Below are 19,613 nucleotides of genomic sequence, written 5' to 3'. Positions count from 1 at the left end.
TAAGAAAAAAAAGTAACTCAAAGTCTCTCCATAATTATATCTAATAATTATCCTTGAAATAAATGTTTTGAGGCAAAACAAATTTCTTCCTTTGTGATAAAATACATTTTCAATGTTATCCATGCTTTCAGAAATGAGACAAAACGTAAGTCAATAATTAAATTTTGCTAATGATATTAATATATACATTATCCAAAATACTTCCTAGCCAATCTCAAAGCCAATATGAAAAAGAAATGAAAATCAACTGCCTCCTATAGCATGGTTGGAGAATTAGGGGGAAAATAAATTTTCCACAAGATTATTAAAAATTTAAATAATAAATATTGACTTATTTGGGAAAACAGTATAAGTTTTAGCTCTACCTGTGAGATATGGCAGGTTTGTGGCCATCTTTTAGGCCAGGTATATCCTCATGTAAGTATGCCAATCCTCTTGCCATGGTTTCTGCAATATGACACAATTCGTTCCAAGAGACCACATTAGCCTTTAGAAAGTCTGACAGTGAACCCTAAAGAAAAGGGCGGGGGGGGAAAAACAACTTATGCTCTTGATAAAAGTCATATGACATGGAGACTTTACTTTTAAGAAATGATAGGAGGCAACATATCTTTACTTTTAGTGAATATTAACATCTAAAAATCCATTTTTCTGGAATGGTTCAAGTTTCCTCTTAGTAAACATTTGAGTAGGAAGGAATACCCCTAATCTTTAAAGTTTTGCTACAAGACACAGTCAACTTCCTCCTATTTAGAAGGCAGGAGTTAAAAAAAAAAAAAAAAAAGACTATTTGAAAATTTAAGTTCAAGAAATATTTAAAAAGTTAAAATATACAGACTACAGAGATGTTACACCATAGGACTGGGAAACCCAAAATTAAGACCAATAAACTATGTCAGAATCTTCCTCTAAAGATTATTGCCATCCTTTTGGTCAAGAATTTAGGGAAGTATAAGAGCCACTTATATCTGACAGTGACGAAACTGACTGCCAAGGAGAACACAATTTCCTATTTCATTAAAATGTACTTTCACACTAAATCTGAAAGTAGAAAAATTGAGGAAAAATAGCAGGTATGTTTTAGTGATAACTACTCTACAAATCAGTGACAGAACAAAGATCATCAGATAAATCTCTTGCCTCTATTTTTGTCACAGGCTACACTGTGAGAAACAAAATTCAAGCTAAAAAATGGTCCGTGTAATAAAAATGGATCACGTATGGTAAATGAAAATTACTAAGCACTAGCTACACTGAAATAATTATTTGTGAGAGAGGTATAAAACTGCAGCACGAGAAATAAGGGACAGAAGACTGGTATTATGTAAGTAGAGGGTTAGGTGAAAAAGTTGCCATCTTTGCTCTTATATTATTTTTTTAAAAAATTTGTAAATATTAACTGTCTATAGTAACATACTGTTCCCAGAAAAATAAATCTGAGCGATTTGTGGCCAACATTAAGTAGGTAAGCCAACCCTGATCTGGAGTTAAAATGAAAAGTAGTTTTTACCTTTTCATGAAATGCTGTGATTAGCCAAAGGTCCACATCAACACTGGTGCCTCGTTTTTCTGCACCAATGAACTGTAATATGTTCTCATGTTTCATTCCAGGTAAACTATAAACTTCATATTCATTTTGCCATGACTGTTTGTCCTAGAGTTAAAAAGGAATGGTAAGAATGCAAAGAACACAGGCAAATAAACCATATCTAAGAGATAACTGAAGTAGATTCTAAGGCAAAATTTAAAAATAAAGCTGTGTGTTAAAAGACTCTTTGATTTCATCTTATTTTTTCATAAAAGAAATCTGACAATAAGGTAACAACTCCATCACAAATGCCTGCCCTGCCCCATTCGCTCAAACATTCTTTTTTGTGTTTCTTGCTTGTAAATATAGGAGTTAGAAATGCCATACTTCTGTATCTAACGATGGTAATACATTCTGCTTACAATTTAGTACTGTAGTGTAATTTTATCATGGTATGAAGTTACTTGTGTTTATTCAGAATAATCTCTGTAAGATATGAATTTCAGGTAGAACGACTTCATCTCAACAGAAGACAATGTTTTTGTTCAAAGACTAACATTATATCAAACATTCTTAACAAAATGTTGAGAATACCCCGCAAAGTCAATAGGAGAGCAATAGGGTATAAATAGGCAATACAATAATTTTAAATACTATACGCTCATTTGTGCCTGCAAGTGATCCATGCTTACTATATGTCTACTTATAAAGAATTAGTTTCTCTTCACAACAGAATAATAAAAGTTTGAGGCACCATAGCATAATGGTTAGGAACCCTCTGGATCCAAACTATGTTAAGAACCTTTGCCAAGTTACATCATCATTCAGTTACCTCATTAACAAAATGGAGACTATAGTGTCTGCCCACAGAGTTGTTGTATTATAGGTATACTGTATGCTTTATTCTATGTATGAGTACTGTATCGATACGTATTACAGAGTACACATATGTGAAGCACCTCTACCTGACACAACAGAAGCACTCAATAAAACATTAGCTACTGTTATTCTTGCTGTTGTTACCTTTATGTTAATATCCAAAGGCCTTTCTCTAATTTTTTTTTTAAGTTTATTTATTTTGAGAGAGCAGAGGAGAGGCAAAGACAGAGGGAGACAGAGGATCCCAAGCAGGCTCCACACTGTCAGTGCAGAGCCCAATGTGGGGCAAGAACCCACGAACCATGAGATCATGACCTGAACCAAAATCAAGAGTCGGATGCTCAACCGACTGAGCCACCCAGGCACCCCAGCCTTTCTCTCATTTTTAAGCTTCTTCCAACAATGAAAGAAGAACCCTGAATTTGTGAATATTAGCAGTACAGACCCAACTCTTCCTCTAAGAACTATAGTTTTAAAATATCTGCATTGCTACCAAAAAAAAAAAAAAAAAAAAAAAAGGTAAAAAACTTCTTCACCAACTCTAACAGGCTTTAGAGGAGGCAAGAAAGATAAAAGATAGGTATATTAATTTGACTGTATAACTTTGGAATAAGGAAGATCTGTGAAGATACAGTGGTGGAGCCTGCATCACCAAACCCAATCAGGATTGCAATACCACACATGGCATTAGCTAGAGGGGTGTATAAGCAAGAGACAAGGAAGAAGAAATCATCATAGATCGATACCACCAATGGAATAAAACAAAACATAAGAACAGCTCAGAGGTGCATTAGACCAGGGTTTTATGAGGTAAGCCCCCTTTAAAAGAAAAATAAGTCGGGGTGCCTGCGTGGCTCAGTCAGCTGAGCGTCCAACTTTAACTCGGGTCATGATCTCACAATTCATGAGTTTGAGCCCCGCATCTGGCTCACTGCTGTCAGTGCAGAGCCCGCTTCAGATCCTCCATCCCCTTCTATTTCTGCCCCTCCCCTGGGTTCTTTCTCTCTCTCTCTTAAAAAAAAAAAAAAAAAGATTAATAAATACTTTAAAAATTAAAAAAAGGGAAAGAAAAACAAGTCCACAGTAAACCAATTACTGGGCATCCTGATTCACTGCCTCTGATAATTCACCAAACAAAATGAATCAGTCCGGGTAATAATACCTTTAAATAACTCTAAAACAAGCATGCTATTCTATCATTCTTCTGTTTGTTTTCTGATAATGTCAATGGGACATTAAAAGTTATCCAATGAAATTATATTATTGGAATCCTCATCTTCATTTTGCACTTCTGTAGAATTTTTATTGGCAAAAGATCTCCTGTGTGTTCATTTATTGTATTTCCACCACTCCAAAGACTACTGTACAATTCCATGCCTCAGATGAGAAGGCGAACAAAAGGGATAACCATTTTCCTCAGTATCACAAAGAACCACCTTGAAATATATGGTTTGTATTTTCAGACTGTTTCTGAATTATACTAATCGAGCCAGGTGTATCTTTTAAAAAATATGTGCAGATCAGAAAAATACAATAACATACCTGTATTGGAAATATTTTCACAGCTACATATTCATTGAGCAACTGGGCTTTCCAAACACAACCAAATCTTCCCCTTGCTTTCACTTCTAATAACTGTAGTGGCTTCAAACCTAGTAACGGAGAAGGTGGGGGTGGTCCTGGGTCCTAAGATAAACAATAATGATAATATTAAAAAGCAGCACACAATACATATCAATTCTAAATATGAGAAAAAAGGGAGTATACTGAGGAATCAATTGACAGAAATGGTAAACACATACAAATGACATTAACTTCAGTCTTGCCCAAACTGATTTCTCAAGCATTACTAATTATTTATAGTGATCATAAGGCAAGCCACTTGAATCAAGAGTTTTCATAATAACATTCAGTGAATAACATTCACTACTGCTACCTAAGTACAGCAGGAGAAATCTCAAATCATTTTTAGTCTCACTAATTTTCTGGACTAAGATTTTCTGTGACTTTTAGGATATTACTTAACAGTATTTCAATGGTTTCATCTAGTTGATACTTCATTAGAAGAGGAGGATTTTAAAAGTGCCAGCAACAGCAAGTTATGACTATGTCTCAAAGAAAAATACTCCTCAAAATCCACTACTTTCCCCAGTGACTGTTTATCTTTAATCTCAGAAATGCCCATAGTCCTTCTCAAACACACTGCAAATAAGTGTATCAAAGCACATAAGAGAAATATTTTGAATAGCCAAACTATTACGTTCATTCTGATTTTTCAACCTATTAGCAATTCATCCCTTTGCTTATAATTACCAAATTGACCAGAAATAAAAATTATTAGTGTTCTGAGTCTGACTGGCAAAGAAAGTACAAATTATAATCCAGAAAATGAGTGGTCACTGTAGTAGATGTACAAGGTAAGTAAAACGAAAGAGAAGAGTACTGCTACAGGTAATTTAAAAAATGGAGGAAATACAGTATGTGAACAGGAGCACAACATTTATGAAACACAAGGGAATCCTCCCTATACGAACTCCTCACTAGAAGCCTCGTATCAGTTCAAGATCTACAACTAAAACAAGATGTAGGAAGCCTTCAGAAAAGCTTCCAGAGCAAAGTAATAAAAATGTTTGAAAGGCTGCATAATGAGTATTGTAAGGAGGAACTAAAATTTCTGTGGCAACAGCAACAGACACTGTGACCCTGGATGGCATCTAAGTCGCTTGGAAAGAGTGTGCCATACCCTTATCCATGCAGCTCTCTTTCCCTTTCCTCTCAAGACAAAAATCTCTTCTAATGCCCTAAGACTGTCAGTGCTCCCTTTAGGTATTATTCAGCCTATTGGTGGCACTCAAGAATTTTAAAAGTTGACATCTACATTAGAAAGACCCTCAGAAAATAGAAACATTGCAAAGTATAAAAGAGGAAAAATGTACAATTTCACTGTGGGCAATCTTTATAACATGGCTTGAGAATTCCTATTTTAAAATAGGAGGATAAACTAGAATACTTCCTGTAACTAATTTCAACCTCAAATGTTTATTTTTAAAATGTCTACAAAAGCTGCTTTTCCTTCACACATTGAAAAGATGAAAGGTTATACAGTAGAGCTAAAGAGTGCTGCGGTTTCACAGAGTGAGGAGCCTAGGAAGTCAGATACAAATCTTAGAGAAGTATGGCCCCCAAAGTTACGATTCTCAGTGGGAGAGGACAGAAGAATCTATGGAGAGGTTTTATCAAAACTAAACCTACCCTACCTCATTTCTTGACTGGTCACTTATAACTGTAATAAGAGATTCTACTGAAAAAGAGTATGTTATTTACGTGGATGTGGAGACAGGAGAAAAAAAGGTTGAAAACTACTCTTGCGGAGGCAAGAGAAACCACTCATGTTCAAAATCCAAGAATTATTAGATAACTGCATAAACTAATTAACGTTAACAGAAAAATTTATGTTTGAAAAACTTTATAAGCATTTTTTTTTAATGTTTATTTATTCTTGAGATAGAGGAAGAGACAGAGCATGAGCAGGGGAGGGGCAGAGTGAGAGAGGGACACAGAATCCGAAGCAAGCTCCAGGCTCTGAGCTGTCAGCACAGAGCCCGATGCAGGGCTTGAACTCAGGAGCTGTGAGATCATCACCTGAGCTGAAGTTGGACGCTTAACCGACTGAGCCAACCAGGTGCCCGTGAAAAACTTTAAAATGACTATAAAGTTAAAATCAATGATTTCCCCCCTTCTTTAGAAATAAGTCAGAAACGTCAAGTTGTCAAAGCAGGGATAACAAAAACTAAAGTATGCAGATAAGAGCTGAAAGGTGAAGAGGCAAAATAACGAGGTAAAGAATAGAATCGCTCTTTAAACATTAAGATTTTGAATAACTTTAATATAAATTGATAATGTCTCTTGATAACATTCTATATTACCAATTCTGTTCTAAAGAGTACCAACCACACAGCTAGGATTTAGTCTATAAAACAGTATTGAGATGACTTAATCCACATCTCAAATTAAGAATATGTCAGCAATTCAAAATAATACTAACCTTAATTGTAGGAAACATGCAAGAACTCTCAATGTCTATACTTAGGGGGAAAAGATCACTGAATATTTTCTAAGTGCAAAGATAAACTTCAAGGTTCCCATAAGTTTCCAAGGTTTTGTTTGGCAAGTTCTAAGCTACCATTATTTCAGTGAAGCATCTTAGGTCACTCTCCCAATGACATTACCATTCTATTCAGTATTATATCATAACAACCTGAAAACAGACTGTTGTCAAAATTACTTATAAATAAAAAGCTTAAATTTAAGAACACTGGCAAATTTTTAAAGGGTGAGGAAAAGGTCTACAAAAACACATTCGTATAAAATCTCAAAACTTTTAGAAATGATACATGTGTTTTTAAATAATACTCTATAATACTTAAAAGTTGAGACTCAAAATGAGCTAATGAAGTACAGCTAACTGAATAAAATACATAGTGCCAAATCAATATGCCTTTTTGTTTTAATGAAAAATTACTAGAATATTCTATGTCATACTTTTCAACTCTTCATTAAATTTATAAGACGCTTTAACTGTATCTCTAATATTTGGCTTTTATTTATCCTATTATCTAAGAATATCAGAAATTATTTTCAGTTTATGAGCATCATTATACTAATTTACCCACCAAAAGTCAATGCAGTTCACGCTTGAACAACATGGGTTTGAACTTCAGCGGTCCACTTATTATGTTTCTTTTTTCTTCCAATAAATATAATGCAATGTATTTTCTCTTCCTTATGATTTTCTTAATAACATTTTTTTGTCTCTAACTTACTTTATTGTAATAATAAAGTAAGTATGTATATCAAACATACAACATACAAAATATATGTTAATCAATGGTTTGTGTTACCAGTCACAAAATTTAGTACTTTGATGGGGGTAAAAAGTTACATGCAGATTTGACCGTGTAGGGCGTCGGCACTCCCTTCACCCCGCATTGTTCAAGAGTCAACTGTACTTGATTCTAGGAATAAAAATTTATACCTTTAAAATATATCAACAACCCAAAGAGACAAATTCAGATTTAAACTTCATAATGACATCAACATTCTGATGTTATCCATAAAACATGTCTTCGCCCTGCTACACAGAAAACCACCTTTTAGGGAGCCATGGTAAGGTGTGCAGAATTCCTGAAAACTTGCCCTAAGTCTCTAGTTCTCTTGCAATAAATACCCATGCTACTTTGCACAGTTAAGAAGACATGTATTAGAACATAGCTCTGATTACATCTCTTCTTTACCCATTTGTATATGAAAATTATACAATTCTGGCATCAGAAGACCTCATGTTGAGAAACAACAAATGGCAGTAGCTGAAAAAAAGTGCACCTACCCAAACACCACTACCCTCTAGAATTACTAAAATCAAGACTGGAATAAATTAGTACAAGTGAAGAGCTGCAAAGTAGTCTGTGATCATTTTCTTTATTCTGAGTTCTCAAGGGTGAGAAGGGTGAATTCTAATCTAAAATAAAGCCTTAATCTCTAGACAGCAAAAGAGGAACTGGCTAGCCCATTTGCTACAGAGGCTAAAGATGCAAGAAACTATCTGAAAATATAGATTTCATGATAAAAGATAATGGGTTCAACCAGAAAGTCAGCTCCTGTTAAAAATGTGCATACGTGAACATTTAAGCTAGTGACATTTCTAGCCACTAGGGGTTAATGTCTACTCAACTAAAACCGTTGTTTCTACATTCCATCTTAGATAAGTATAAATGCTGGTAACGATTCCTTGAAAACCAAAACTATTACGTGGCAAATCAATCATGTTTTTAATACTAAAAGTGGTAAAAAAAAAAAAAAATCATAACAAATTTATAAAGGATGCACAATAAAGCAACAACGACAACAAAAATCTAAAAACAAAATGTTCAGTATGCATCCACAAAAAGTTCCACAACCATAAAACAAACATCAATGCATCTTACCTCTATCATTATATGAAAGGCGTGCTTGTGAAGAAAAAACACAGGCAAAAGAAATTACGATTTATATCAAGAATGAAATGAAAAATGACACATCAGTTACAAAAGTGAAAGAAAGAGAATAATGATTTAGCTTTTTAAAATTGGCAATGATCCAATTTATCATATTTTTAAAATAAAAGTTGGGAACACTTTCCTTATAAACAGAGGAAAGTAATATCAAACAAACAAAAAACTTGGACATTACCTTTCAGATAAGGGGTATTATTATATACATGGTTCTGGTATGACCCCAAGTTACCTGATCCAATAAACTTCCGAGTCTTAAGTAATTGTTACGTGTTTTTCTAAGAAGTTTTAGAGTCTCAACTGGAAGAGTAAAATGAGCAATTTAATTGAGAAAATATCTTGGAATTGGCTTCTGGACACGAGAGGGCAGTATTGCCTTTAACAAAAACCAGGAGCAGCACAGGAGACATTTTTATGTAACTAGAAGTTGGTTCTCAGCCCACACTCTAACAGTTGTTTTACGAATCTCTAAAATCTATTTCCTGAACTGCTTCACTCCCTTTTCATGGAAGACAGTAGAATCATAATAGAAAAATGTTCCTGATGTCTTTGTGTGTGCAACATAAACAATATACTAGGGTAAGAAAATAAGACTGAGGAAAAAATTTTAAAAATGAGATTTAAGGAGAACACAGTGACAGGCCAGGCCCACTGTTGACTACTTACTAGCCACATAAGAGTGAAGAAGTCAAGTAGTGGTGGCCATGAGAACAAGTATCCATACATATTTTTTAGTCTGAGGACACTTAGATACTGACAAGACTTTTGAAAATAAGATTTTCATTTTCCCAGTCATCCTAATATAGTTAAGGGCCTAAATTTATAATTAAGAGAAATACTGTCACCAATATAAAAATCCCCTCCTTCAAATCCCCTCCAATCGCTGAGTATAACCGCCATTTCTAATATCTCTACAATATTTATACAGAGAATAGCACTGATTTGACAACTCATTATCTGCACCAGCAGCTTAGTTTTTCTTCCTTCTTGATTTTTCTCCTATGATAATGGTTCAGGATTATTTATAATTCATCTAAACGGCTTAGCTAATCCTACTATCACAACATCTTATCAGTACTCCAGAGTAAAATTCATCTCTTTGAAAGAAATACATGCCAAATGAATAACTAGACTTTAGCTTCCCAGGGCATAGGTATGTCTCAGGTTTTGTTTTACAAGGAATTGTAACAGGGATAATAAACCTACCACTGCAAGTAACACTGTGCAAGTATGTGCCATCCATGCATCTTACCAAAAAGTCTATCTTTGCTCAATATACTTCTCAATAAATGAACATGAGAATAAGTCCTAGAATGATCAAGCTAAACAAGAGATGCCAACGACAGGCCTCAATGTGTAAACTATGTTACAAAATAAAAGGGTCAAAACAGAATCCAAAAAAATTAAATCACTGAAATACATGGATAAAAAGCAACCAAGCCAAACAAACAAACACACAAAAAACAATCTGAATTCACAACACAGAAAATGAAACTTGACTATCATGCACTGTAACTGGAGAGAACAGTAAAAAACAAATCAGCACATTAATGTCAAGTCATTAGGCTCCTGGATGCGAAAGAGACTTCGCTGCTTATTCCATAAGGGGGAAAGAAATTTAACTAAATTATATTGCCAAATATCAGAAAATAATGACTAGGACTTCTCCATTCACTCAACCAATCTTTACTGAGCACCTACTTTGCGCCAGACACTGATTATCTGGCTTCTCGTGATGCTTACTACAGTGTGGAGAAGTAAGACTAATCAAAGATACCACACTAATGAATGCATCATTATGAAATAATTGCAATAAAAAGAAATTCAGTATCCTGAGCACCTGTAAGGAGAAAACTGACTTACACTGGCAGGTTAAATAAGATTTTCCTGGGGAGAGGATCCTTGAAAAATGGAGTAAGTACTAGAGGGAGACAGATTAGGTACGAAAATGGCATTGGGATACAATGACTCCTGCAACCAAATGGTTACTGGTTCTATTTACTGAGAACAAGGTTTGGAGAGATTATTTCCCTGAATGTTAACTACTTGGAAATATCTAATTGCTGATGTTTAGTAGGCAGTTAGATATACAGAAGAGGAATACAAATAAATCTTTCTAGATTATAGATTCTGGTTCATTTATATACTATAAACATATAGGACATATACTATGAATTTTCTCCTATTTACTACTTAAATCATTCCAAGATTGATATATTTTATGTGTGTGTGTATGTACATACACATATGTGTATATATACATACACACACACATACATACACACACATATATACATATATATATCTAACAGGGGGATAACTCACTAAATATCTTCTTAGGACCTCAAGAAGAATTAAGGACCCCTCCTACCCCCTGCCCCCTACACAAAGTATTTGAAAACCGACCAATTCTGAATTTGTCTCATCTTAGTCATCTAATTATCTCATGCTGTAGGAAATTTTACAGTTGCTAATTTTAAAAAAGACTATTGCCAAGCAGATAGAAATAGAATATATAAAGAAATAATATAGTGTATGTATCAGAACAAATGTTTCTGAGCTAGGAAGACATTATACATTAACAGATTCAATAATATTGATACCGCCAAATGCACAGCCATCATTCTATCCAGTTAGATCTTCAAAATTCCACTGTGATGCACCAACTCCTACTTCCTCCAGTTTCTCTCAACTAACTCCTGAAAGCAAGGCAAAGGCAGACAGAGGTGGATGAGACAGTTCCATAATAAGTTCTGAGTAAGTTCCCTAAGGAGAAGGTAGCTCCTCAGGGTAGTTAGCAGGGGGGAGGTTAAAAATCTGAAGAGACCAATCTCCTTCTGGCCACTGCTCAAAAGCATCAGGTTTATTATTAAGGATAGAAGAAATTTTTATTTATTTTAGCATTTGTATTCTTCAAGTAAAGCTGCAAAAAGGAAAAGGATCACTACATATTCTATAAATTATGGCGTGGTAAGATGGTTATGTTTACCTACAGGGTTATATGTACTTACTATAAAAGCTATTTTGACTTTACAAATATTCGTTGTTTATATTTTTTAATGTTTTTTTTTTGAAAGAGAGAGAGAGCGTGAGTGGGGAAGGGCAGAGAGAGGGAGACACAGATTCCAAAGCAGGCTCCAGGCTCTGAGCCATCAGCACAGTGCCCAACGTGGGGCTCAAACCCATGAACCGTGAGATCATGACCTGAGCCGAAGTCAGACGCTTAACCAACTGAGCCACCCAGGCACCTCTCGTTGTTTATATTTTTATATAAACAGTAACTCAAAGGGTATACAAGGTTGTATCTGAGAAGGGAAACGTTTTGGAGATGAAGGATACAAAAGGGACTTCAACTTTATCAATAATGTTTTATTTCAATTACGTTTTCCTAAAGATCCAAAGTAGATGTAAGAAAATGTCTGTTCTGAGTGGTAGGTGTTTGTAATATTTTTCTCAAAACTTCCCTGTATTTTGCTCCTTTATTTATGACATAAATGTAAATAAAGATTTAGTTATCAGCCAAAAAAACAAAATACTTTAAACATACTTTATATACTCTGATCGTCCTCTTTATCCTACTTTAGTTTTTTACAGACCCCACCTAATTACTTACTGGAATAAATAAGCCACTCAATTAAAATCATTTCAGTGAATAATAATCCTTGGATATAAATGCCCAGACTCTACCATTCCAAAGACTGACACTAGAGCAAGACACTTCACCTATCTGTCCTTTGTTTTTCTTGTCAATAAAATGGACTTAATAAAACAGAACCTATATTTGGGGTGTTGAAAGATTAATCTGTGTAAAGTGCTCTGTGTAGTCCTTGACAGAGTACTCAAAATGAAATTTTTTATTACACTAATTTCAAAGTATTGGCATATAAATATGTATCTTCAATGGCTTCAATAAATACAACTTCGAGTACAATTCTGAAGTTGTTACTCTGGCAGCAATAATAGCTAACAGGTTTTGAGCACTTATCATTAGATAAGCGTCCCAGATATGGCTCCTGGTCACTATATAACTGGAGTCAGACATTTCTCCTCTTTTCCTCCACTCTTGCTCCCTTCTTACTCTGCCCGTCATTGCCAAGCTGCAAAGCCAAACAACCAATCAACCAACCTATTTTTTGTTCCCTTATATACTAACTGTGGGCTTCAAAAGGGAAGAACTGTCCCTCCGATGCTTATCACCACACATCAGCATGATGCCCAGCACACAACAGGCTCTCAAGCATTAGGTGAGTGGTTACACTAAAACAAAACAAACCCGAATGAACACCGAACACCCGACAGCCTATGTGATACAAGCAGCTTTTCACTAACAAATGGGCCTTTTCATTTTATTGTCTCAAATTAACAGAAAAGATTTGACAGTGATGAAGTAGCTAGGAATGAAGGAACAGATCTACGATGAGGTCCAGGAAGTAGAGGTGAGAGAAAATCAAAGTCACTTCTTCCTATCTTCCATCTTGCCAGATAAGAAAAAAGAGAAATTTTTTATTTTTTTTAATGGTTATTTAATTTTTGAGAGAGAGACAGAGCTAAGCAGGTGAGGGGCAGAGAGAGAGGTAGACACAGAATCCGAAACAGGCTCCATCCAGGCTCTGAGCTGTCAGCACAGAGCCCAATGTGGGGCTCGAACCCATGAACCATGAAATCATGACCTGAGCTGAAGTAGGACACTTAACTGAGTGAGCCACCCAGGCACCCTGAAAAAGGAGAAATTAGGTACTCTCATCTATATGCATCAGTCCCATTTGTAAATTGGAAGATGCGGTCCTCCACAGTCCAAAGAAAAACTGAACTCAAGATTTTAAAAATTAAATGGAAGTCATTTTTATTTTTATTTTTTTTTTCAACGTTTATTTATTTTTGAGACAGAGAGAGACAGAGCATGAACAGGGGAGGGGCAGAGAGAGAGGGAGACACAGAATCGGAAACAGGCTCCAGGCTCTGAGCCATCAGCCCAGAGCCTGACGCGGGGCTCGAACTCACAGACCGTGAGATCGTGACCTGGCTGAAGTCGGACGCTTAACCGACTGCGCCACCCAGGCGCCCCTGGAAGTCATTTTTAGAAATAAAGTGCTCCATTATTAACTTTAGTGTACAGCTTTAACTCATTTTAAACTTTGGATAAAGCTTTTAATTTTTTTTCCTTCTCTTCTTCCCTTCTTTTTTTGCTTTTGGATATAGAATTTCAGCAAATCTCAAGCAGACTTGTCCATTCATTTGTTAAGTAAAATAATTCATATATGCCTAAGAGAGTAATTTTTTGTCAAGCTGCAAGTCTACAAATAATTTATGACACTTCTCCCAACAATCAGTTTAGAAGTATACATAAAACTTAGTTGTAATTTAAGTTGTAACAAAAATAATCACACACAAAGGTAGAACACAGAAGAAAGAGACATTTGCAGTAGTTCTGCACTATTTCTTAGGCATGTACCAAAAAAAAAGAAAAAAAAAAAAGATGCTCAACTGCAAGACAAGAGCATTATATCACCAGATTTTAAACCTACTAAAATAAGACAGTTAAAAATATTGTGAAATGTAGACTCCAGGTCTTAGCAGAAACCTAACACCAACTCAAAGCTAATAAAACATCAAGTTTTGAAATTTCATGAGCATACATTAGAGCTCCACTAAGTTTCACTTAAGAACACATCACTTAATCAGAATGAGACTGAAAAGTATTGAGCTGAAAAGCTATCCTCAGTATACCTTTAAATTAAAAGAAACCAATTGTGAAATAAGATTTGTAGTTTATAAAAGGGAAGGAAAGCATGTATTCAAACGAATGAGATTAGAAAAAGGTGTCAGAGGATACATATCAACCCGTTAAAATTGATTATTTCAGGAAAATGATAAAGGAAAAAAAAAGGAAGAACAAATGGTTCTATCTCCTTTCTTTTGCACACACTTCCTTCTGTAGAATTTGTCTTATTATAACAAGCAAGTATTATAAATTCTTAAAAAGAAAAGAATTAAAAAGAGAAAGTGAGTCAACCTATTTCAAGATGTGGTTTTGCAAGTATAACAATATTAGCATGTTAAATACTCACTTAAATTTAGTAAATTTCCCCTTCATCCTCCCCAAATAAATAAGCAGCACACTTTCCTAAACTGGCTTGGTTGAATGTTAGGCTACCCTTTCAGTATCTTATTAATTTTAAATGGGTACACATACAGACTCATGTTCAACAGCAAAGTCCTACACAGCATTTTCAGACAGCTTGGTTTCTCAGTGGACAGTAATTTGGCAGAGCATGAAATGACAACCTATTATTACTTTAATATTAAGGTCAACAGGATTATTTTGTATGCCCAATTCAGTATCCCAAACATCTGACAGCCTTTATTCTCTATCAGACCAAAATCTAGACAAAATGTCATGATGCAAAGAACTGAAGAGACTGATGTCACTTAAATAAGTATTAATGTTGCAATACTACAGTACTATTTATATAGCCTTTAAAAATGCACAAGAAGTTAACTTCATACCTTGTTAAAGGTAGGTAATTTCTAGTTCCTAAAATCTGCTTTCTTATCAGCAAGTGTTTTTTATCAGCACAAATATAGATCTTATTAACAGGAAACTGAAGCTCACGTATGGTTTTGAGAGCGATGCAAACACTTTTATTGAAACCACATTAACTCTAACCACAATAAGACTTCTTAATCATAGAGTCAATGCATCTATTCCCTCCTATTCTTGACTCACCGGCACTAGAAAAACCAGTTGTGTTCAGTTTACTCACTGTAGATACAAGAGCAAATTCCTACATGTGGAAAGACAGTTTCAGCACAGGCAAAAGAAAAGGACCTAGGTGATGGAAATTAAAAGGATGCTTCAAAGCTTGTGATTGCAGAAAGAACTGAATACTGGCATTCTCCTATAAAAGCCTGAATACTTCAACTTATTCTACCCTAAAGACATACAGCCTCAATATTTTTCTTAAAACTAAGCCCTAAAGCTTTTTATTAAAGGAATCCAGGGCATGCTGCATTATCATCTCAGTACAACTCTAAATGCAACAAAGTCAATTCAGTAATTCGTCACTTACAGAGTGGTTATATCTACAAACAGTAGGTGACAGACAGTAGTGATTACAATACACCCATGGTATTCAAGGGGCTTACAATCAAGTGGGAGACTGGAACATGTACACAAATGACTAGTGCCTTTCTCAACTGGGGCTATTCATCTGAATCACACAAGATATAAACGGACTTCAGCACTATTTTCTCAATTCTTTCAAGGACAGTACATAACTAATACCATTCCAGATATATATAATGGATGGCTTAAGGTGTAATGGGAGGAAAGAATAAAAAGGTAGATGTATGGAGGTATGGAAGCCCATATGTCATACTCCAAACTGTGTATTCTTTGCTGTGGGTCATTGAGAGCCCTCAAATATTTTTTAAAACAGAAGTAACATGGGGCACCTGGGTGGTTCAGTCGGTTAAGGGTCCAACTTCAGCTCCGATCATGATCTCACTGTTGGTGAGTTTTGAGCCCTGCGTCAGGCTTGCTGCTGTTAGCACAGAGCCTACTCTAGATCCTCTGTGCCCCTGTCTCTGCCCCTCCTCTACTCACACTATCTCAAAAATAAACAAACGTTAAAAATAATAATAATAATAATAAGTAATATAATCAGACATGTAAAACACTATTCTACAGTAACAGTATAGATGAAGAGAGAAGACCAGCTGAGATTACAGAAATAATCTCAGCCATAGGTGTAATAATGTCCTGAACTACAAAAGATCAAGAAAGATAAAAAGGTGAATGAACAGGACTTGGTAAATGACAGGGCCAAAAAAAGTAGCAGCTGTCTCCAAGGATTTCCATCCAGGATGACTGGATGATACCAAGACAGTAATACCATGGAACAATGTTAGAAACATAATAGTAACAGATTATAAAGAAAGAAGGATGGCTTCGATTAAAAAAAAAAAAAAAAGAACAAAATTACTTTACCCATACTTCTAACTATACTAGATCTGAGAATAAATATTTTTTACTGGTTACTAAGAACCATAATTAAAGACCAGATTTTAAAGCATGTATATTTCCATATCACTTCCTCACAATAAAATACTAACACCAGAAGAAATTCTAACTCAATGTCTTAGAAATAAAGAATCCTACAATTTAGCTGTCAGAACCAGCTTAGTAAAAAGATACATGTGGATATCTCTCGTCTTCCAGGATGCCATAGGACTGATCTTTTAGCCCCCAGTGAGAATAAAAGACTGAGATCAGACCAAGGAATGATCACAGTATGTATAACTTCAGCTTGCTCTGTGAGATTCACTGTAAATTCTCAAGTATAGTTCTTATTGTAGCAATGACTTTTCAAGAAGATATTACCACAATGAGACTAATGTCTTACAAAGACCAATTAATTCACAAACCAGCCTTTAGCCAAAGCTTTAAGGAAAAGTTTACCTAATAAAAGGAATGAAATATTTCATGACACTGTCTAAAAATGTTTGAAAATTTGGGAGGAAAAATCCACAAGAATATAAGATCTTTCCAGAATTCCTAAACCTAAACCCTGGAATTTTCCTAATTCATAAACCTTGAAATTAAGCTTTGAGTATGGGAACCTGAATATGGACGAAATAGGGAAATCACTGTAAGACTTCAAATGTATGTCTCCCTTACTACCCCTGTCTCTCACAAAAGTCTTGAATAACTAATAGGCAGGGGCACTATCAATTCAGAGACTCAGGAATCCTTACCTACAACCAATCAATGCTGATAAACCTTATTCTAAAATGTGCTAAAAATTTTTCTTAATGGAAACACAGGAATATGCCCTTCTATATTTCCATGACTTTTCCTTTTTGTCCTATGTGAGGCCATATGATGATGTTATTACTCATTTTAGTAGTCAGACTATTCAATATCCAAAGTAGGAAAATAAATTAACCTATAGAATGATTTTGAGATGGCAGTGATGTTTACTGAATTTTTAAAACAGCAGAGACATCAGCTTCCTGGGGGGAGGGGAGGAGGCAGAACAGCACAAAGCAGTAAAGGTTTAGTGTCAGAGTCCTTGGTTCGGATTCCAGCTCTGACACTTGTGAGTTTTGCTATGTCTCAATTTCTTTATCTATAAAATGGGGATTGAAACTACATAAACAACCCTGTAAGGTAAAATCAAATCAGCATTTTTCACACCTGGCTGGTCACAAGAATCACCTTGGAAATTTATTAGAAACATAAAATCTCAGGCCCCACTCCATACTTACAGGGATGTGGCTCAAGAATTTGTATTTTTTAACAAATTCCAAAGATGAGCCTTACATACCAGTCATAATTTAGGAACCATGGAAAAAAAATTTATGTATGTTTTTACATATTCTTATAGAAAATTCTTGTCTTTATATATTTATGTAACTTACCAGTATCCTAGTACAATACGTTCTAAGTGTTCAATAAATACTTGATGTTATTATCAATAATTACTTTAAAATAGGAGATAAAATTGATCATTTTGTAACAGGATGGCCACTAAGCAGTGTTGCAGAACTACTTTGTATAATCCTCTCACCAAAAATGAGACTTAAAGCATGATACTATACTGTTTGAGACAGTGAGAGATGATATAAACTAAGTTCCAAATTGATGACAACCCCTCTTTTGCACAACATAGTTTGCAACAGATGGAAAGCATAAAGTTAGGCATGTTTATATTTTTCCTAAGAAAGCTTGACCATTCCAGATCATTCCATCACAAAACCATGCAAATTCACCACAGAGCAATTCAAGTGCTAAATAAATGTGTACAGTATCATTAATACGGTAACAAATATCCAAAGCCCACAGAAATGGATATTCATTGAAGATTCCTGATTCTCAGTTATTTATGAATAATAACTGCATCTTTCCTTTTTAAAGTCTAAACGTTTGAATTAATTATCATTTCTTTTTTTTTAATTTTTTTTTTTTTTAATTTTTTTTCAACGTTTATTTATTTTTGGGACAGAGAGAGAGACAGAGCATGAACGGGGGAGGGGCAGAGAGAGAGGGAGACACAGAATCGGAAACAGGCTCCAGGCTCTGAGCCATCAGCCCAGAGCCCGACACGGGACTCGAACTCATGGACCACGAGATTGTGACCTGGCTGAAGTCGGACGCTTAGCCGACTGCGCCACCCAGGCGCCCCAATTATCATTTCTAAATAAAATGGCCTCATGTGTTAAGATACTGAGCCTTTTATTTTTTTTATTTTTTATTTTTTTTAACGTTTATTTACTTTTGAGACAGAGAGAAACAGAGCATGAACGGGGGAGGGTCAGAGAGAGAGAGGGAGACACAGAATCTGAAATAGGCTCCAGGCTCTGAGCTGTCAGCACAGAGCCTGATGCGGGGCTCGAACTCACGAACCGCGAGATCATGACCTGAGCCGAAGTCGGACGCTCAGCAAATTGAGCCACCCAGGCGCCCCGATACTGAGCCTTTTAAAAGAAAGGCCAACCACACCTTTGTGCTAATATTATGTAAATATCAATGCTTTCTATAAAATTACATGATTTTTTTAAGTTTTATTAAGAAACTTAACAAATTTGTTTTTAAATTGAGTTTCCAGTTTGTTTCGATCATCACACAAATCTAGGGTAAATTCAGACACTACTACAAGTACTAAATACTCTCCCTTCTAAATACAAACATAAATAAAAAATAGTTGCCACCAAGAGAAGATAAAGTGTACAGCCTACGACCATTTGGAGTAAACTACATATATTTATTAGGCATTTATTTTTTTATTTTAAAAAATTTTTTTTTCAACGTTTATTTATTTTTGGGACAGAGAGACACAGAGCATGAACGGCGGAGGGGCAGAGAGAGAGGGAGACACAGAATCAGAAACAGGCTCCAGGCTCTGAGCCATCAGCCCAGAGCCTGACGCGGGGCTCGAACTCCCGGACCGCGAGATCGTGACCTGGCTGAAGTCGGACGCTTAACCGACTGCGCCACCCAGGCGCCCCTTATTTTTTTATTTTAAAATGCTTTTTTAGAGACAATTTTTAATAAACTCATAACTTAGTTACTAATGTGCAAAAGTCAAAATATTTCAGCTGCACAAAATAGCATGTTTACCTAATTTGCAGAATAAGGTATTTTACTTTTGGGT

General features: G+C 35.3%; 1 protein-coding gene across 2 annotated transcripts in view; it reads right to left on the bottom strand.

The window, feature by feature from the left end:
* Positions 1-19,613, bottom strand: part of ACVR2A (activin A receptor type 2A) — an 81,325-nt gene that overhangs the window by 11,046 nt on the left and 50,666 nt on the right. The window contains exons 5-8 of one of the 2 annotated variants that reach the window (XM_086718533.1): positions 8,392-8,415; positions 3,950-4,093; positions 1,511-1,654; positions 366-511 (exon numbers count right to left, since the gene is read on the bottom strand). In XM_086718533.1, coding sequence (XP_086574659.1) covers positions 366-511; positions 1,511-1,654; positions 3,950-4,093; positions 8,392-8,415 — 458 coding nt within the window. The remainder of the gene's footprint in view (positions 1-365; positions 512-1,510; positions 1,655-3,949; positions 4,094-8,391; positions 8,416-19,613) is intronic. The other variant, XM_025934748.2, reaches the window with a different exon arrangement.

The sequence above is a fragment of the Puma concolor genome, chromosome C1 (assembly GCF_028749965.1).
Source record: "Puma concolor isolate L17-30 chromosome C1, mPumCon1.1.hap2, whole genome shotgun sequence".
In the NCBI taxonomy this organism is placed as follows: Eukaryota; Metazoa; Chordata; class Mammalia; order Carnivora; family Felidae; genus Puma; species Puma concolor.
The sequence above is the reverse complement of the archived record's forward strand: the minus strand, read 5'-3'. Positions and strand labels throughout refer to the sequence as shown.